We start from the raw sequence: 21071 nt of genomic DNA, 5'->3' as shown, positions 1-21071 counted from the left end.
TTCATTGGTAATCTCTTTATCTGCTTTTGGGTCTTGTGTTTACATCTGATAAAATTTTAGCTCACATTTATACAGAAAGGGCTCTGAAATTCCAAGCATTAATGTACTCATACACACACACACACACACACACACACACACACACACACACACATAGTTAAAAGGAGAAGTCTTGACAGTTACATGCTTTAGTTTGTGATCCATTTTAAGAGAAAAGTAATATATATATACTGATTAATTGCATGGATGACATTCACCCAGACGTTATGTGTTTCAGGTGCGCAAATCATATTCATAGTATTCAAATACGTACAATAATCATACTGAAACTACCGAAAAGCGAACAAAAGTGAGTTTAGTTGTTTCTGTGTGTATAAGGCCCAAATTTCCTTCCATTAACGGAACTTGTGCTGTTTCCTTTAATGGTCATGTGACCCTCAGTCTGAGCTCTTGACTAATCTGTCATCCTCTAGCACAAGGCCATGAGCTAAGTGTTTATTCTGAGAGAATAAGGGAAGTGTTTCATTAACACACACACACACACACACACACACACACACACACACACACACACACACACACACACAGGCAAGATTTTCTAACTATTCAATACAAACTATAAAATATATTTAATACTGATTTCAATCTCTCATGCTCTGATATCAGAAACATCTCATGTTATGCCATCTATTATTATTTAATATTATAGTGAATATATTTTATATATTTTTTATAATGTTATATTATATTATATTTTATTATTATTTTGTATTCCTGCCATTAATTATTATTTTTTATTTTTTATTATTATTATTATTTTATTTATTATTATTATTATTATTATTATTACACCAATAACTAACACTATAATAAAACCTGTATATACTGAGGATCATTAACAGCATACTTTCTATAGAGTGCAAAAGTATTTGCACCTTTTGGACATTTGGTAATCACCCCCACCACCACCCTCCCACCCCTACACACCCCACCCCACCCCACCCCACACACCCCACACCCACCCCCACACCCCACCCCACCCCACACACCCTTACCCTCACAAAAAGAACATCATGTGGGCTTTTGTGCCGTTCAAGTGATCTACAGAAGATCTGGATCATGCAACTTCCTGTTGAACATGTGACTTGTGGGTATTCCAGATCTTGCAAAACAGGGTTAAAGTGTTCAGGTGAGTGAGTTGAGATCAACACTTGAGGTATTTTGAGGTGTTTTTCTTTTAAAAATGGTTCAATTTCAAGGTAAATATAGAGTTATTATTAAGTTGAGGTGGCGGGAATGCGGTTATTTTTTTCACCTACAATTCGCACACAGACAAGATTTACATATCTGTGTCTGTAACACAATTGATCCAAAAGTGTATGTTGAGTTATTAGTTGCCAAATAACATCCAAAAGTTTATACCTCCATACCACCACCCCATACAGACACTAATGGCTAGATCTTATAGCACTACGCTTTACTTCTTTGTTGTCCTCTGAGCACCTTCCAAATCTTTTTGACACATCTCTGGTTGATGACTAAAGTACTCTTGGGTAATTTCCTCTTGATATATCAGCTATACATCTTAGATCTGGAGCTCAAGAAGACTACAGCAGAACTTTCTTCTTGCTTATAGCTTCCACAAAACTGACAAAAAAAATGAATGTGTATTTTTTCCCCCTTTTCCTTCAACTGCTTGGAAATGTTTTCAATTGTGGATGAAATGAAAGATCGTGATACATCTTGCATTGCTCCCATTCAAAAACAGAGGGTGTAGAAACTTTTGCACGGTATATAAATCAGTGTGGTCTGAGTATGTGGTGTATTGAGGGGGTCTCTGTCTGGTGTACAAATCAAACGTTTTTCTATTTTCCGTGACTCACCAGCACCACGTTGAAGCGCTCCTCCAGCTCGTCCTCAGGAGGCATGGGCAGTTTGGGAGGCGCCGTTTTCTTCTTGATGGTGCCCAGCGTGGGGTTCCCCCTGTCCTCCGTGCCCTCGGGCTGTTCCAAACCGCCGACCGCGTTTCCCATCACTACCTTCCTTAGATATTCCAGGATCCTAATTTTTTTCTTAGATCACGGCCCGACGACGTTTCCCAGGATTCCTTGTGTGTCGCCGATAAAACTGTGTGACTCTAAAATCCGTGACAGGTCAATGAAGTCCAGGAAGCGGGTGAAATCATGTCTTTTAGGACATGATGTCCAGGGTTGAGCAACGTCTGAATGAACTTGACACTTCACACCAAAAGAAGGGAAAAAAAAGGAAAATGAAAAATCTTCAAAAATTGTTGTAAATTGCTGACAATTGCTGACAACCCAAGCATGAGAAGAAAACATGTCCTATCTTGAGCAACATCCTATAAGTTTTCAAATGGACAGAAAACACAATGCACACGCCCCACACACACACACACACACACACACACACACACACACACACACACACACAAACACACACCCACAACCTGTATGGGGTTAAAAAAAAAGGGGAACCAGAAACACTGCTTACAATACTAACATTCACTTCAGCAAACAATAGCAGTCCTTCAGGCAACGTGAGTCGAATTTATAACCTTTCCGGCCGAACGCTCCGAATTCAAAAGCTCTGTCTAAAGTCTCGCTCTTCTCATCTTCAGCTCGCTATCAGAGATTAGAGCATCTTTCTTCATTGTTTCTCGTCGTGCCGAGACTCGCGAACAGCACCAGTGTGTCCGAGAAGAAGAAAAAAAACGATCTTGTGTCTTGCTAGAGAACCGTTTAATGGTGTGACAAGTGAAGCTGAGAAGAGGAAACCACAAAGAGAGAGGAAAAAAAAGCAGAAGCATCAACTTCCTGCACTCTGAGTTTGACAGAAACTGAGACTCAAAGACTGAGAGAGGGACAGAAAGAAAGAGATCGAAAGAGGAGGCACATGCTAGAGAGTAATACACCTAAACTTCACTTATAGTGGACTGATATTTAATACTGTTACTTCTTTTCTTCTTTTATTTTCTTCTTCAGTGAAGCATCTACTCAGACTTTGATGCAACTCTTCAGACTTGAAACGAATGAAAAAAAAAACTTATCGACACTTTAAAACCCTGGGCGTGCTGTAACGATGTTGAAGTGCGCCCCCGTGTGGCAGATGTGAACCAGGCAGGGTGCATCACATCTCAGGTGACATTGTGGATGATTTTCTTCATGATAAAAAGCTGTATTTTGTTTAGGGGTTTTTATGGGTTTTTAAGTAATACATTTTGCACAGGTTGTAAACATCTAAAGGATAATGGCATTAAAAAAAGGTTCTGAAAGAGCAAGTTAATCACTTAGTTTTATTGTATATTGAATTGTCACGTAACAATATATTTGAATGCTTTATAATTCCTAGTATTGGAAAGTAAAGAAAAAGAATGAGAGAGGGAGACAGATGGGGGTCTTTTCATGATTTTCAGGAACTTTGGACAACGCAGTAATTTGTAGGTTTAAATGGGCTCAGGGATACGTGGCTGATTGTTTCTTTCTTTTTTTAAAAACATTAAATTAGCAAACTAGCATCTATGCTAATGGAATGACATTTTACTTTAGCTCTTAAATTTTCTTAAAAAGACAGACAGACAGACAGACAGACAGACAGACAGACAGACAGACAGACAGATAGATAGATAGATAGATAGATAGATAGATAGATAGATAGATAGATAGATAGATAGATAGATAGATAGATAGATAGATAGATAGATAGATAGATAGATAGATAGATAGATAGATAGATAGATAGATAGATAGATAGATAGATAGATAGATAGATAGATAGATCTTCATCCAATGATTTTGTGGAAGAATTCAGATACTTTTGGGTTTTTTTTCACACACACAGAGAGAGAGAGAGAGAGAGAGAGAGAGAGAGAGAGAGAGAGAGAGAGAGAGAGTTTTTATAATCTTTTGACGACTGGGTTGAATTCGTAAGTGTTTAAATACAAATGTGTAACAATAAAAACATCAGACCTGCTGCGTTGTGCGTTGTGTGTTCGTCAGGTAACACAACACTCACACCAGCAGCATGATCCTGTAGAGGAGAGTTTCAGGCAGCAGGTTTCTACCAGGTCCTGTTCTCCGTATCAGCAGTCAACCGGCTTTTCGTGCACCTGCCCCTTTCTTTGTTTTGCTGCTCATTGTTTCCTCATGATCAGTTCCTTGAGGTGTGAACGTGTCTGATCTCTGTGTATAGTGATGCTGATTGGAGAAGGACTGGTGAAACTCCAGAGTCTGGAGCAGGTTCCTGGGAGAACATACCTCTTTTAAATATGTTGTTTAAGGTTGTCAAGAGCATGGTTTTATTCCCATCTGTGAAGACCACCGCATTAACATGTACTGTATATAAAACTCTAATGTGTAGATCTTGTGTTTAAACAAAAACTCAACCTAAACATCAAATAGAATTTTACCATTTGAAGGTGTACGAGATTCAGAGCTGGATGATTATTGGTTGATCTGATGCCTTCATTAGCGACATTCAAGATGCATCTTCACAATTTATCAATTCAAGACAAAAAAAAAAAGTTGAATAGAAATTGAAGCTTCGCCGATTATAAGAACTGATTTAACCATTATACATTCGATGATTCATGCAATGAACTGATGCCGAGATGTTTTGGGGGTTAAAACCATTCAGGTGAGAACCAGTATAATATATTTAAATCAACGTGAAATAAACAATTGATAATGTCGGAAACTGCGGAAAATTGTACATAATCAATTTATTGAATGTAGCAAAGCATTCGCAATTTGTTTTCAGATTAGATCTGATTAGATTTCTGATCTGAGAAATGATCAAAAGGGACCGAGAAAAACATTAAACTATACATGAGCTGTAGTAAAAACCTTAACAGCAGATTGGAGTTAATCGGTTTTCTGATCGTAAGGCTGTGAATTCGAATCCCAGCACTTCTTCAACCTTCAACTGCTCAGTTGTGTATATGAGATAATCATAAATTATTCTGGATCTGCCAATGAGCTTTCGATTTTCATTTTGGCAACAAAAAAATGGTGTAGCTAATTAATATTCAATTACATTATCGCATATCATTTACATAAATCAATTTGCTGATTAATGTGTTTATTTGTGGATAAACAAGAGAAAAGCACTCATTCTGCAGCTGTGGTCAGCATTCAGGGTAATGTTATGCTGAATGGATGAATGAATAATGAATGAATAAATGGATGGATGGATGAATGAATGAATAAACGAATGAATAAATGGATGGATGAATGAATGAATGAATGAATAAATGAATTAATAAATGGATGGATGAATGAATGAATAAATGAATGACCGAATGCATGAACGATGTAATAAATATGAAACAAATAAGTTGTACTTTATGTATTATATCATGATATGTATTATATTATGATTATATCATGATTATTCGATATTATAAATGATCGAATAAACTAAACTGTTTAATTAATTGTTTAAATAATTAATGAAATTGAATTTCTATACAATGCAATACTATATACAATTGTATTCTCATTTATAAATAAATTGTTACTTATCCAGTCATTCATACAAGCAATAATCCAATGCATCTATTAAAAAGATTGGAGTAATAATGAAAATAAATTCAACAAACCTAGAAAAATAAATTATTAAGATTATAAATATGTACAATATAGAAAAAAAGAATAAATAATTTTTTTTTTTCCCTTGTTGTAAGATCGACACGATTTCCTGAGGTGAGAGTAAGGTGGGATTCAGATAAAGTTTATTTGTTTGTTGGTTTTTGTTTGTTTGTTTTTAACAAACAGAAACAGAACACAAACATTTTTACATGATCATAATCAAACAATCTGGCAACCCAGGTGTTCACACTGCCCTACTCTAATAAATTGTGACCGGTAGAGGGCGCGCGTTGTCAGATCGCCGATCTTGTGACTCCCCCACTTTGTTCTTTAGTGGTGGTAGTAGTATGGGTGCATCCCAAATAATCACGTACTACTTATACACGCGTGCTATTTTAAGTGGTAGCGGCTCCGGATGCACGCGCACTACGTAGTGCACTTTGTACCCGATAGAGCGCGGTTTGGCACACAGCCCATGTTTACTTCAAGATGACGGAGCAGAGCGCTTCGCCGGAGGAGCCGTGGCAGAAAGTAGGCAGAAAGCGTACATTTCTCACTGAATCACTGATCTGTAGTGAAATAAAACTGCCGAATGGCTTCTTTTTCGCGTGTATTTATAATAAAAACGCAGCGAAAGCCTGTGCTTTTGAACCTCAGTGCCGTTTTCAGTGAACTGAGGTGTGAAATTAGCTGTTTGGCTAAAGCGCGAGCATGCTAAAGCTTCTCATGTTGCAGTGTTCAGACTTTTACCTGATTATAGAAAGTGTTTATAGAAATATAAATAATATAAAGCCGAGTTCTCTCTGTGCACAGTGTTCTTTCTGTGTGTGTGTGTGTGTGTGTGTGTGTGTGTGTGTGTGTGTGTGTATAGAGTGTAGAGAGAGAGAAAAAACATCATACAGTTATACTCCTTTATCTCTGTACTACACAGGGGCCAGTTTCTATACAGATTCTGTCTGTCTGTCTGTCTGTCTGTCTGTCTGTTATCTAGCTGTCTGTTTCTCAATCTGCCCATTTGTCTGTCTTTTAAACTGTCTGTCTGTCTCTTAGCCTCTAAGCGTGCCTGTCTGTCTCTGTGTGCCTGTCTGTCTCTCAAACTGTGTGTGTCTGTCTCTGTGTGCCTGTCTGTCTCTCAAACTGTGTGTGTCTGTCTCTGTGTGGCTGTCCCCATGTCTCTGTCTCTCAAACTGTGTGTCTGTCTCTGTGTGCCTGTCCCCATGTCTCTCTGTCTCTCAAACTGTGCCTGTCTGTCTCTCAATGTGCCTGTCCCTGTGTCTGTCTGTCTCTCAAACTGTGCCTGTCTGTCTCTCAATGTGCCTGTCCCTGTGTCTGTCTGTCTCTCAAACTGTGCCTGCCTGTCTCTCAATGTGCCTTTCCCTGTGTCTGTCTGTCTCTCAGTGTGCCTGTCCCCGTGTCTGTCTGTCTCTCAGCATGCCTGTCTGTCTCTTAATGTGCCTGTCCCCAGGTCTGTCTTTCTGTCTCTTAAACTGTGCCTGTCTGTCTCTCAGCGTGTGTGTCTGTCTCTCATTGTTTCAGCTTGCCTGTCTCTCAACGTGTATTCGTCAGTCTGTTTATCTTGCTCTTAATGTGTCTGTCTCTCCATGTGGCTGTCTGTCATTTAATCTGTCTCCCAAAATGTCTCTGTCTTTCAATACGACGATGGTCTTTAAATGTGTGTCTGTCTGTATCAATGTCTTGTCTGTCTCACAGTGTCCGTCTGTCTCACAGTGTCTGTCTGTCTCTGTGTTTCAGCTTGTCTGTCTCTGTATGTCTGTCTCTCAGCGTGTCTCAAATCAAATCAAATTAAATTTTATTTGTCACATACACATACATACAGGGTACGACATGCAGTGAAATGCTTTTTATGACGGTCTGGCATTAGGGAATAAAATGGGGTGAAAAAGGAGAATAAAAAGAAAAAAGAAAAAGAAGGCACATAAATAAAGTATAAAACTATATAAAAATAAGAAAATATGAGGAGTCTGTCTCCCAATGTGTCTGTCTGTATCAATGTCTTGTCTGTCTCAGCGTGTCTGTCTTTCAATGTTTTAGTGTGTCTGTCTGTCTCTCATTGTGTCTGTCTGTTTCAATGTCTGTCTCTGTGTGCTTGTCTGATTGTAGTCTGTTGGTCCGTCTGTCTTGCCCTAAGTGTATCTGTCTGCCTGCCTGTTTCTCAGTGTGTCTGTTTTTTTATTTGTCAGTCTGTTTATCTTGCTCTTAATGTGTCTGTCTCCCAAAATGTCTCTGTCTTCCAATATGTCAGACTCTCTATCCATGTGTTTGTCTGTCTCTTTGTCTATCTTTTTTGTCCGTCTGCCGGCCAATTTGTGTAGTTCTTTATCTGTCTGTTTTTGTCTCGTCTGTCTGTCTATTCATCTGTCTGTTTGTCAACATGCCTTAGTGTCCTGCTGGATCTACAGCTACTATCGTCATAAGTGTATCTACATATTCATCCTGCTGTCTGGATCCGTCTCTCACTGTACCCGTCTGTCCTGAACGTTCTTGTGTAAACTGTCCAGCGTGTATATTTAAATCATCTACGCATTTGTTTGTACAATACAATATTTCACAATAAAGGCGCTGATGGTTAGTTTTTTTGGGACACGTCTCAGTAGGGGGTGTTTGTGTCCTAGATGCAGAGGAATAAAAGGAGGAAGTACCTGCATATGTCTCTGTCCTTCCTGTATTGCATTGTGATTTTTATTTGAGCTGACCAGAGTTTTTGCTTTGTCCCCGCTGCGCTTCACTCCGCCATGGATCAGCAGACAGACGGCGCTTTCAGCGACAGTTTTGACCACAGTAAGTACTTTTTGGTTCAGTAGTTTTGTTGACGATGGTCTTTTAATGTGTGTCTGTCTGCCAATGTGTCTGTCTGTATCAATGTCTTGTCTGTCTAGGTGTCCGTCTGTCTGTCTCTCAATGTGTCAGCTTGTCTGTCTCTCAGCGTGTCTGTCTGTCTCTCTCTCAATGTTTCAGCGTGCCTGTCTATCAGCGTGTTTCTGTCTCTCAGCGTGTTTGTCTGTCTCTCAGCGTGTCTGTCTGTCTCTCAGCGTGTCTGTCTGTCTCTGTCTGTCTGTCTCTCAGCTTGTCTGTCTCTGTGTGTCTGTCTGTCTCTCAATGTGTCTGTCTCTCAGTATGTCTGACTGTCTCTCAATGTTTCAGCTTGTCTGTCTGTTATTGTGTCAGTCTTTATATTACATAAAGAAAGTTTCTGACTTAAGGGCTCTCTGTGACAGATTTCTTCGCAGAAAGTGCCCGTAAAGGATCGGTGGTCTCCAGAGCCAACAGTATCGGGTCCACTAGCGCCTCCTCTGTACCAAACACGGGTAACTGTCACACTCCTAATCTCAGGGTATTATTCAGGCCGATATAATCGAGCCTGAGAGCGAACGATATTCAGAGTGTACTTTCATAATCGAGTGTTTGTTCAATGCGCATTAATGATAAGGTTCCACGATGCTGATGATGCTGTAATCAACTACTGTAGAAATAATTCATTACACAACACAAACTAATGCCACTTTTGCTAAATGGGACGATGGGAGCTTAAGAAGGTGTTTAACAATTAGCATAAAGGAGGTGTGGCCTATGTGCTTGATAGATGTGGTCTCTATACCTGGCAGTGGGTGAATCCCGGTTATTCACAAGGCCGATTCTTTCACAGGTCCCACTGTTGAAAAAAAAACCGACACGTGCTGAAGACGTTACAATCTGCCAAAGAACACTGGTCTAAAGAGAAATAGTGCAATATTTTGTGGACCTGCTATTTTTTTTTAACAGCCTAATATAAATTTTTCCTTCACTTTCTTTGAAGTAATAACAAATTTTATACATTTGAAAATGTAAAAATTGAACACAACTGTGTGTATTTGTTTAACTGTTAACATGTGTCTCAGATGATGAAGACAGCGACTACAAACACGACACCAAGGACTCGTATAAAGACCGCAGAAGACAAGCGCACACGCAGGCCGAGCAGAAACGACGAGACGCCATTAAGGCAAGGACAGAAAAGATGGAACGCGCCTGACTGCATAATGTTGATCGTTTTTCGATTTTCTCCTTACTAACGTACATTTTCGCTTCACGTCTACAGAAAGGCTACGATGACCTGCAGTCCATCGTACCCACCTGCCAGCAGCAGTCCGAATTCGCCATGGCCGCGCAGAAAATCAGCAAAGCCACGGTGCTGCAGAAAAGTACGAGTGTCGAACGACCGGTTTGATCAATCGGAATAAAAGGAAACGTAAACACTCATCCAAGAAGCTTCTTCAGTCTAAGGGATGGCACAAATTTGTATGATCCAGGGTCAAGAATCCTCTCCATCCATGGAGAGGCTTGTTAAGAGGAACAAGGAGATGTTAGGAGTGAAGACCCCAGAGAAAGAGAATGACGGGAGAGTGTATAGAAGTATTAGAGGGGTAACGATCAGCAAATGTAAGAGTGGATGGTGTGGATTAGCTGTGGCTTTACTGGTGGATCCATGAAGTGGTCCTAATCTTCTTGGGGATGAAGGAAAGAGCAGTATGAACAATAGGACACGCTCTTACCTCCTCTTTGATCCTTTAATGGGCTCTCGAGGATCTTTGCCCCTGGATTATAAAAATTTCTGGAAATCAGACCTCAGACTAAAGAAGCTGCTCGGATGAGAAGTTAAATGTTTCGATCTAACCAGATAGAAGTCCAATTGACACGACTCAACATCTATTTATCCTGATGTTACTAACTCATAGATAACCGCACCTGGATGGGAGAAGATTTACAGACATCAGGATAATGATAGAAATTTAGATTTTTAGGGAAAAAACAAATACAGGTAGACCCTGAGTTACGATGGAGATGCGTTTCGATGATCCCATCCAGTGTCCCCTGGAATCGTAAGTCAAGACATGGCCGAGCCTATTTAGGAGTCTTAAAAATGGGGTAGTTTCGAGACTAGCTCTGTTTATAAGAAAGTACTTTATTAATTTAAACACTGCCACCTTCAGAGTAGTCCCCTTACACAGCAATACAGCGCTCCCAGCTTTCCTGCCGCTTCTGGAATGTGTCTTGAAAGTCTTTTCGAAAGCACCTTCTGTGATTCGCGCCGGATCTCCGCAGTGGTGTCAAAACAGCGACCTTTTAGTTGCATCTTTATCTTTGGGAAGAGGGCGAAGTTCGCAGGAGCCAAATCTGATGAGTAGGGTGGGTGCGGAAATGAGATCATGTCGTTTCACGTGTGAAGAGAGCTCAGTGAGGGGGTTCGCACATGGCAGAACAGCGCCAGCTTCCCTGCTCCCCATGTTCACAGGCCGATGTCTTGTGGCACACTGACTTTTGAATGTCGGTGCTCCCTGTGACTGTGCGTCCAGCCTTGTGCTGCCATCTGTTTGTGGGTCTCGAAAAAACTAGTCGAGACTTTTTCACATCACCTCTTATGTGGCAGCGGGCGTTCGCAAGTGGAAGGAGGAGCACACGTTGCTACTTTTGCCCGTTGCATGAAACTTTAAATATTTTTAATTTTTCCGTATCGTCATCATAAGATAGAAAAATCGTAACTCGGGGTCCATCTGTAATCTGTTAATAGACTAATAAGAGTATTGGCCAGATTTAAACACTTGTTTCCATGGAAACGATACCAAGTTTAGCTCCTCACACTCGAATCAAACTTGACACACAAGAGGACATAGAAATGGACATTTTTTTAGTTTTAAATGTGAATCCTTTTTTAATTCGTTCACAATTTTTTCTTGTGTTTGCGCAGCCATAGACTACATTCAGTTTCTTCATAAAGAGAAGAAGAAGCAAGAAGAGGAAGTGTCCATGCTGAGGAAGGAAGTGATGGCGCTGAAGATTATGAAAACGTAAGCCAGGTTTTGAAAACAAAAAAAAAAGTTTTGCCTTTTTTTTATTGCCTTTTCTACCATATACCGCTTGTAGAGTCCCCGGTAAAACGAAACATCGTTCCTCCAGTGGTTCAAGATAGATATGATACAACACAGCTAAGACATGAGCAGACTGTAGTCAGGACTGTATAAAGTGCAGAGAAGTTTTCCACGATGCTGTTCAACCACAAAAGCAATAAAATTAATAGTGTATATGTGAGCATTATAGCTAGAGACCGTGTTCATGATCTGTGTGTAGGTCTCTAAAAAACTGGTTTGTGAGGACCTGACCTTTCCCCTTCTTTTTTTTTTTTTTTTTAGAGGAAGTGGTAGTTCAGTGGTTAAGGTTCTGGGTTATTTATCGAAAAGTCTGGGTTTTAAGCCCCGTTATCACCAAGCTGTCACTCTTGGGGCCCTTGAGCAAGGCCCTTAACCTTCTGGGCTTCAGTGTTTAGTTTAGTTTGCTGAATACGGAGCATTACTCTGCCACATAAAATATTTTTTCAATTTAGCCGTATCGCTTTCGTCACCGTAAAAACGGACAATCGTAACTTGGGATCATTTACAGTTGTATGTCGTTAAATGCTGATTAGTGATCGGAAGATCGGATCATTTTAGTGACTCTGTTCTTTGAATCTCGTTTATCGAAAAGAATGTCTATTTTTTAGTCATTATTTCATTTCGTTCTTTGAAACGCTCAAGACGAATCCCCGCTATTGCTGAATAAATCTGGACGCTCTTCGTTGTTAACATGAAGCTTTCTCTTTACTGCCACAATTCCATTTTGCGAGCGCCAATGATAATTTGTTTGTAGCAGTCTTTAGATCGGTGACCGTTCTTTCTGGGCAGAACTTTGCCGGTTTTTGGTCATTGGGGATCACGTCCGAGTCTCCCAAGACCAAAAATCTTACAATTGGGTTACACGATCTGATAACGCTACAATCATTGGAGACTAAACCCGCAAGATGAGAATGAGACCCAGCCCGAGACCTACTTTAGCAGCAGCAGTCAGACACGAGACTTTCATTATTTCAGCACGCATCAGAATGACAAAAGCAGCAGCTTAATCAAACCGAGTTCTAAAAGAACCCATTTTTACATGCTATTTTCCAGCTGTTCATTACTTTTATTTATATATATACACACACCAAATGCTCTTGATCACGTGTGAGTCCGTGACCTGTTTTGTGTGTGTGTTTTAAAAGGAACTACGAGCAGATCGTGAAGGCTCACCAGAACAACCCTCAGCAGGGCAGCGAGCAGGTTTCCGATCAGGTGAAGTTCAGCGTGTTTCAGAGCATCATGGATTCCCTATTCCAGTCGTTCATCACCTCAGTGTCCGTCAGCAGCTTCCAGGAGCTCTCGGCCTGCGTTTTCAGCTGGATCGAGGAGCACTGCAAACCGCAGGTTACACACCATCACAATATTGTCTTTCACCACATACACAAACACCTTCTACAGGGTGTAGTAGTAGATGAAGGCTGATTCTTCACCGTATCTGTGTGTTCCCAGACGCTGAGGGAGTTTGTGGTGGGTGTCCTGAGGCAGCTGAATGGCCAGCTTTATTAACGGGCTGGACAGATCTCTCACACTCAGGATGTGGAGTTCATCAAGACTTCAGGTTGCTGTACTTTTACCAACTCAACCAAAGGCACAGATTATTATTATTGTTATTATTATTATTATTACAGGGCCACAAGTGCCTGTCACGCAATGCAACACGTAATGCACCGTGAGCCGCTTGCTTATCGTCAGTGTGAGTGGTTAAGTGTTCGCTCAAGAGATAAGTCAAAGGGGTTCGGAATATAATTCTTGAAATATAGACAATATAGAGTTTAATAAGCTTGTTTCTTATTAAAGGTTACTTTGTGCGACAAAAATACAAGTGCACGGACTGGGGGTGTGTTCCAGGTTCAGGCTTAAGGTTCAATCACATCCAAATCCTGGTGTTACTAAAGCACAACCCACTCTTTGCTCAGAACTCAGTACTTCAGGCTCACTGGCCCACTACTGACTTAGAAAGCATACAAGTCTTACCTCTTATTTGTCTGACAGTGTTGTAGAACTATGCTGATTAACCCCGTATCACCATATCCTCCAGATGATGACATCTCGGGGTGATACCGATCTAATCGCACATCTGGGACACATACAAGCATTATGAATGTAAGTTCCAGAACCGTAGTTAAAGGGATCGCTGGAACAGTTCCAAATGGTAGCACCAGAACCCTAGCAAAAGGGCTCACTGGAACAGCTCCAAACGGTAGCACTGTACCCTTCTAAAATGGATCTCTGGAACAGTCCCAGATGTGAGCTCCAGGTCTCTTAATAGTGGGATCTCTGAAACGGCCCCAGATGTGAGCCTTGGGGCCGTAAAAAATGTGAAATCTCTGGAACAGTCCTAAGTGGTAGCCCCAGAACCCTAGCGAACGTATAAAATATTCCTGTGATGCTTCTGGTTTATCAAACCAAACTTTTGACCTATCAGCACCAAGCCTTAGTTATTACATGAAAGTGAAATGCAGTTTTTAAAACAATGTGCTTTTTGTTATGTCTAGTGATAGTAAACTCCACCCAAAGTGGACTCTTAAAGAGGAACTAAAAAAAAAGATCTACAACCCAGAAATTCCTTCAGAGGACAGTTCTTTAAGTTGCTGAGAAATTGAATAAATTCACAGCCAAATCTCACTAAATGCAGTATGTGTATATAAGAGCAGTGCTGTTTAAACAGCATTAGCATATTTTAGCGGTGTCGATCTCGATGTGCAGGACGGAACGAGGAATTGCTGATCACGCCCACGCCACGTGACTCAGTACTGCTCGCCCAACACACCCCAGGTCCTCGTGCTGTTTATCAGCAGATCTATAAACCAATGCAATAACGTCAGTGTTTATTATGCATGTAAAGTGTGTGTGTGCGCTCGCTCTCTCGCTTACCTCCGAATCGGATTCTCTTTATTACTCAGACCAGTTTACGGGTTTGATCTCGAGAATGTGACCTACGTCGAGCGGATCGTTTGCGTGTTTGTTTGTTTTTTTTGTCCGTTACCTCGTAGCCAGATCCCAAAGCACAACTTTCATTTTTAAAAACGTAGCTAATCGCAAAATCGTACTAATCCCAGATTTTTGTTGTTAAAAAAAAAAAAAAAAAAAAGCACCGTGACTGTAAACTGTGAGGAAAAAAAAAACAAGCACATTGATTACTACTATTTCAGGTGCCTTGATTATACCATTACATCTACGAGAGAGGAAAAAAAAAAAAGCAACAAAACCACTCAATTTTTTTGTTTTGTTTAGTCATCCAAAAAGTTTTGCTAATCCAATGTCAAGAGCTAGAAAAATAATTTTGGAAAAAAAATAAAAAGGAAGGGTTGTGGAATGGTACAATACAAGCCAATCAGGTTTTAGTATGCAATTCAAGTTACACAGGACAATTTTACTAGCAGTAGGGGTGGGATTGCAATCTTGGGGGTGTGTCTAATTTGCATATGTATAGCGTTTTTTTTTTTTTTTTTCCCTAGATCCGAGTTTTAGGCTGAAAATGTGTGTTTCAAGTACAAAGATTTTTTTTTTGCATACAAGCCCAGTCCGGACTCAACACCGAATGCTGTATCTGAATAAAAAGATGAAAATAAAATGAGGAAACATTCTCAGGAAAAAAAAATAATAATAATTACTCCGTACATTCAGGACTCATGTTTTAAAATCAGTGCTGGGAGAAAAGGGACTCCGTCTTTAGCCATATTGTGGATCGCAGCTCGACGCACTCGCTCTGTGCTTACGATCTCAACCATAGATTATTCTCGCTTGGAATATTTTTGTACCAATGCTCTTTGTATTCTGGGGGGAAAAAAATAAACGTTTTAATGTTGAAAATTATTTACAGTGCTGTGCCGTTTTTTTCTTTATAAATAATAGTGCCATATCTTCTTAAATATCTTCTCTCCGTCCGGCGTGGTAACGTCCGATCTCGTTCCCGTCTCGGGATTCCTGTAGGTGTCAGACGTTAGGAATCTTCACTTTATGGTCCTCATCCGTTTCGACTCCTACCTCTTCCTGATCAAACACACAGACACAAGAATGATAGATCACGTTACCGTTACAACGTACGACACGAGGTCACGTTCATTCGCAGAGACGAAGCGACCAAAGACTGAACAGTTCAACGTAACAATAACAGATACGGGAATGGCCATTCGGAGCCACCCAGACGAGGATGAGGTTCCCTTTTGAATCTGGTTCTTCTCAAGGTTTCTTCTTTATACCATCTCAAACGGTTTTTCTTTGCCACAGTCACCAGTGGCTCACTCATCAGGGATAAACTTATAAGCAACAAACTTCAAGACTGTAAACATATTAATTATTTTATACAACTAGTGGAAACTAGAGGTTTTTATTCAGCATCCATTTTAAAAACCATCATCAACTATTATAATCATTTATCAAATCACATGAATCACTTATCCCAGGCTCATGATTTGTCTACTGCTCTGCATTCATACAGTTAAAAAATGAAATACAGATACACAAGTGTCAAACGTTTACGAACAAATATCAACATCTTACCAGAAATTCCTTCTTGCTCTTCGGGTAACCCTCAAGAATGGCTCCCATCATATCAGCGGCCTGGAGAATCCAAAAACCAAGTAAAAACTTTCAACTAATTGCCCAATTGCACAGCCTTAAGAGCGTGCATATCATGAATGCTGGGTCTTGTATGTTTTCTGAGAATCTACTGCACCAACTGGTCACTTGTTTGCCACGTAGCAATAAAAAATATACTAAAAACCTGGATTATTCTGGTTAGTCACATTGTACTGCTATTATTTTGAACAATACTGTACATGGGTTGGAGTGAAAGATCTCATGCTATAGATTTCACCTTATTAAACACTTTTTGGATGAATTTTTCACAAATGACTGCTCCCCAGACCTCCTCACATCTCCTACATCACTACCTGACACTTCTAACATTTAATAACATGATCGGTTACTATAGAAACAGTGAAATATCCTTAATCGTCAATATTATCACTTCATCTGGAGAAGCTTACCAGTCTCTTGCGTTTCTTCCACTCTTTCACGTAGAGGATCCTCTCCTTGTACACCTGTCAGCGGAGGTGCAAAAGAAAACGGAGATTGAATACCGATTTATTTACAATGAAATATCCCTGAATTCACACCATTAGTGACGTGGTCGTGTAACAGTATTATGCAGAAGTTTTCCACCTTCTCTCTCTCCTCGGGCGTGACGTGATTGGTGGCCGTTTTGATTTTTTTCAATCGAGTGATGTAGCCTTCACTCAGCCCTCAGCTCCTTAATCTGCATGGTCATCTCCACTGTGGTCAGCGAGCTGTTCAGCTCCTTCAGCTCTGTGTGCACAGGAGCACGAGGACGAGGGTTAGGAGTGAGAGAAAACGTGTCATGGAGGGGGGGAAAGAAAAGACTGATCCATCAAAGAGCCGTGATTCACTTCAATACAATTATACAGTTTAACATCCAATCTAACATCTAATCTAACCTCCAGGATTCCAATATCCATTCTAACATCTAATCTAACCTCTAATCCTAACATCCAGGATTCCAACATCCAATCTACCATTCAGGATTCCAACATCCAATCCATCATCCAGGATTCCAATATCTAATTAATCTCCAATCCTAACATCCAGGATTCCAACATCCAATCAACCATTCAGGATTCCAATCTCCAATCTAACATCTAGGGTTCCAACATCCAATCTACCATCCAGGATTCCAATATCTAATTAATCTCCAATCCTAACATCCAGGATTCCAACATCCAATCTACCATTCAGGATTCCAATCTCCAATCTAACATCCAGGATTCCAACATCCAATCCTAACATCCAATCTAACCTCCACGCGTAACATCCAGGATTCCGATTTCCATTCGAACATCCAGGATTCCAACCTCCACAATTCTAACATCCAATCCTAACCTCCAATCTAACTTTCAATCCTAACATCCAGGACTCCAACATCCAATCTAACCTCTAAGCCTAACATCCGATTTCCAATCGAACATCCAGGATTCCAACCTCCACATTCTAACATCCAATCATAACCTCCAATCTAACTTCCAGTCCTAATATCAAGGATTCTAACATCCACGATTCTAACATCCAATCCTAATATCCAGTCCAGCCCCTTAACCTGGAAGTTAAGGGATAATTTCATTGCCAGTCTCTTCTCAGGAAGAAATCTCCACTCTGTAACCTTTTCACTAATAATAAACAATATGATACAAACTAGAGCAACATATTCAAAAATCACAGACAATTTAGTAGAACACGGTCTATCGTATCGCATCAGGAGCTGCTTCACGTGGATCTTTAATGTATAGTCCTTGGCTATGCATCGACGTGCGACTCACATCAGCCTCGTTTATGACTTGGCTTGCGGCCGCACCGTCCTTTCTCCTGCAAATCAGAGAGCATTAAACCGACACCTTCAGTCCAATCAGAACGGAGAATTTGTGAACACCGTGTTTACGATATGAAAAGAACTGCACCAGAGTGAATCGCTCGCATCCGGTCTCTCCGCTAAGACTGACTCGCACGGCGCGCTGGACACGTGATATACAGAAGACGTGCACCTGTATCGAGTTGCCTGCAGCTCTGCGTCGCCGTCTCCACCTGTCTGCTGAGCTCCGAAATGCGGCTGTCCATCTGCTTTAGGTCCGAGTCACTTACATCTGAGAACTGAGACTGAGACGGGCATTTAACACACACACACACACACACACACACACACACACATTCAAAGATATTTACTCCACACTGATGGGTTTATCAAACAAACCAGATCAGCATTTCTCACACCCACACACACCTGATCTGCAAAGTAGATCTTCTGCTTGCCGTAGACCTTCTCTCTGATCCGGCCATCTTGTGCCAGCTGCTCCATGGCCTTCACCACTGCCTACACACAATAACAATCCTTATTCCTCTCTCCCCATCTCCACTCTACTCTTCTTCTCTCTTTCTCTCTCGCTTTTTAAACATGCTCCTGAGTTTCCAGTGCTCCCGATCCATTCTTCTCTTCAGATCCATCCTGATGCCCGACCTCTGGATGGAGTTTTCTTCAATTGGAGACACTGTGCACAGCTGAGGATGCTTCCACATGCAAAGCCTAAGGATCCATCAAGCTGAGCATCTCAAGAACATTAAGGATGGATTTGGATTGTACTTAATATCAACAGTCTGTAACAATGGCTCATGACCGCAGTTGACGTGTCCATCACTGAACAGTACATCTCATCACCTCAACAATGACCCACATGAGGACGAGTTTCCCCTTTGAAGTCTGGTTCCTCTCCAGGTTTCTTACTGATCAGAATCCCTTTTTGGATCCCACAGGGAAATCGTGTGGTTGCTCACAGTACAATTAAAGCAAAATATAACGTAAGAAATGTAAAATAACACAGACTTGAGATATATATTTAGTAATAGATGCATCACTGTGGTACTTCCAGGCCACACAATCTCCACTTTGCATAACTTGCAGGTTACAGTCTTCTTTGTTGCGTTTAAAATTAAATGCTCCTACACCTTAAATGACTTGAGACGCACACCGTTTCCTGCTCCCGGTTGACTCTGAACTCTCCGCTATTTCGAAGCGGCCGTGTTATATGTCCGTCACGCTAACCCGTAACTTAACAGCCCAGTTGTTGCAGCCCTAGCATCTATATAAATATCGAACCAGCTGTTTAACACCCAGAGGAAGGAGTTCTATAGTTTAATGGCGACAGGCAGGAATCATCTTCTGTAGTGCATCGTGGTTGTACGGGTCTGAATGAAGTCTCAGGGAGTTTTTCCCCTTCCACTGTCGCCACTGGCTCGCTTATTGGAGATAAAATTCGAAGCATTAACATAAATTCCAACTTTTTAACCATTTTAGAGCAGCTTTAAGACAACGTCCATTGTTAAAAGAGCCATAAAAGTAAAAAGAAAATATTACATATGCATTTTTATTTGTATATATTTATATTTGCATGTTGATGTAATATGGTAATTAAATGCATTAACTGGGTTTAGTTTTCACAGATATTCTTGTGTGCAGTTTCAGCAATAAAAATTAAAAGGAAAATTTACTTGTACATTTTAAAGAGACCTGTTTAGTTTCCTTTTTGTTTTAGTGGTGCTCTTTAATTTAAAAAAAGTACTAATCCCATTACTGGATTAATCGATGGAATAATCGGTAGAATACTCGATTACTAAAATAATAAATAGCTGCAGCCCTGCTTTACATACATATGTAATGAAAGTGCAGACTGAAGACTCCTGCCTGAAATAACCTCAAATTATTAATAAATACACTCCAGAACATTTCAACATATAAAAAAAACACACATTTTAAAAGCAAATGTTACATATTAAAACCAGTTCTCTCTCTCTCTCTCTCTCTCTCACACACACACACACACACACACACACACACACGCTCACTCAATCACACTCTCACTCACACACTTGCTCATTCAATCACTCCTCACACACTTGCTCACTCAATCACACTCTCTCACACACACACACTCTTGCTCACTCAATCACTCTCTCACTTACACACACACACTTGCTCACTCAATCACACTCTCACTCACACACACACTTGCTCACTCAATCACACTCTCACTCACACACACACACACACACACACACACACACACACACACACACACACACACACACACTCTCACACACACACTTGCTCACTCAATCACACTCACTCACTCGTGTGTCTTTAAGTTACAGCTGCTATTTATTACAAAAAAACACAGACCAATCAGAATCGAGGATTTCGGCTGCGACTCGGTGACTTTTTGCACGTACCGTTTTTCCAAGTCCGTGTTGCTTCTGCAGGTTACCGAACACATCCTGAGCGCTGTACGGTCTGTTTTTCTCATTCAGATAAGACAGGATGAGGTCTGCAGCTGAAAGAAAAATAATCATGTACACGAAATCAATACGATTTCACACGCATAATACTTATACATGCCGATTCTAAACAAACCCCGCCCCTTTCCAGAGACGTTCTCTTTCAGTCAGCCTGCTGCGCTCCGATTGGCTCCTGTTCCAATCAATCACCACCAACCGTCAATAAAAATCGTGAAAACAAACCGTTAGCCAATCGTAACACAGGAGGCGGGACTTGTAGCAGAAAACCGATAGCGGTAGCGCATTTAGCTAGCGATAGTTACAATAAATAAATGACAATATAAATCCGCTCTTTATTAAACCTCACAAACATAATAAACGACACGGACACGCACCTCCCGAGTCTTTTTTACTCATTTCTTCTTTTTCTCTCCTCAGTAGACTAGAAACAAATCCGAACTCTCTGCGCTGTTTTCACTCCGCTGAAATTTCGCGCGCTGAGATGCCGAGGCGCTCGAGACGTCACTTCCGGTCAATGACGTCGAGTTGTGAGAAGAAAAAAAAGTACTTGTCCACAGAGCATGCGCAATCAATCAATTAATAAACGCAAATAAAGAAATGCACAAACAAATCAATACATGTACAAATGTATAAATAAATAAATTGATTAATGCTCAACTAAATAAATACACAAACAAAT

General features: G+C 40.6%; 3 protein-coding genes across 6 annotated transcripts in view; 1 reads left to right on the top strand and 2 right to left on the bottom strand.

The window, feature by feature from the left end:
• fmnl1a (formin-like 1a) overlaps nucleotides 1-2760 on the bottom strand; it is a 36130-nt gene extending 33370 nt beyond the window's left edge. Inside the window, exons 1-2 of one of the 2 annotated variants that reach the window (XM_046865425.1) lie at nucleotides 2512-2760; nucleotides 1884-2237 (exon numbers count right to left, since the gene is read on the bottom strand). In XM_046865425.1, coding sequence (XP_046721381.1) covers nucleotides 1884-2033 — 150 coding nt within the window. In that variant the 5' untranslated portion in view covers nucleotides 2034-2237; nucleotides 2512-2760. The remainder of the gene's footprint in view (nucleotides 1-1883; nucleotides 2238-2511) is intronic. The other variant, XM_046865424.1, reaches the window with a different exon arrangement.
• Nucleotides 2761-5920: 3160 nt separating this feature from the next.
• On the top strand, nucleotides 5921-15349 carry mlx (MAX dimerization protein MLX). Of its 3 annotated transcripts, XR_006927758.1 has the most exons (9): nucleotides 5923-6137; nucleotides 8369-8405; nucleotides 8843-8932; nucleotides 9503-9606; nucleotides 9703-9805; nucleotides 11350-11449; nucleotides 12676-12877; nucleotides 12983-13091; nucleotides 14992-15349. XR_006927758.1 is itself a non-coding variant. In XM_046865428.1 (8 exons), the coding sequence occupies exons 1-8, from the start codon at nucleotides 6096-6098 to the stop codon at nucleotides 13037-13039; spliced, it is 732 nt and encodes a 243-aa protein (XP_046721384.1). In that variant the 5' UTR covers nucleotides 5921-6095; the 3' UTR covers nucleotides 13040-15349. The 3 variants fall into 3 exon arrangements, 2 of the variants coding, with proteins under 2 accessions (XP_046721384.1, XP_046721383.1); XM_046865428.1 differs by having other exon boundaries at nucleotides 5921-6137; nucleotides 8372-8405; nucleotides 12983-15349; XM_046865427.1 differs by having other exon boundaries at nucleotides 5924-6137; nucleotides 12983-15349.
• Nucleotides 15317-20921, bottom strand: LOC124396334 (PSMC3 interacting protein). The gene is given in 9 exon segments (XM_046865429.1): nucleotides 15317-15526; nucleotides 16037-16096; nucleotides 16525-16578; nucleotides 16700-16772; nucleotides 16774-16843; nucleotides 18091-18202; nucleotides 18327-18416; nucleotides 20327-20427; nucleotides 20767-20921. Coding segments are annotated over 9 exon segments (639 nt in total). The 5' UTR covers nucleotides 20789-20921; the 3' UTR covers nucleotides 15317-15469.
• Nucleotides 20922-21071: the final 150 nt, after the last annotated feature.

This window comes from Silurus meridionalis, chromosome 14 (genome assembly GCF_014805685.1).
Source record: "Silurus meridionalis isolate SWU-2019-XX chromosome 14, ASM1480568v1, whole genome shotgun sequence".
Classification (NCBI taxonomy): Eukaryota; Metazoa; Chordata; class Actinopteri; order Siluriformes; family Siluridae; genus Silurus; species Silurus meridionalis.
Note: the sequence above shows the minus strand (reverse complement) of the source record. Positions and strands in the feature narration are given on the sequence as shown.

Excerpts from the sequence above, each read along its gene's own strand:
- mlx (XM_046865427.1), top strand. The coding sequence starts at position 6,096 with ATGACGGAGCAGAGCGCTTCGCCGGAGGAGCCGTGGCAGAAA. Across the intron at positions 8,406-8,842 it reads CAGCGACAGTTTTGACCACA|ATTTCTTCGCAGAAAGTGCC; the intron begins GTAAGTACTTTT and ends TCTCTGTGACAG. Across the intron at positions 12,878-12,982 it reads AGGAGCACTGCAAACCGCAG|ACGCTGAGGGAGTTTGTGGT; the intron begins GTTACACACCAT and ends GTGTGTTCCCAG.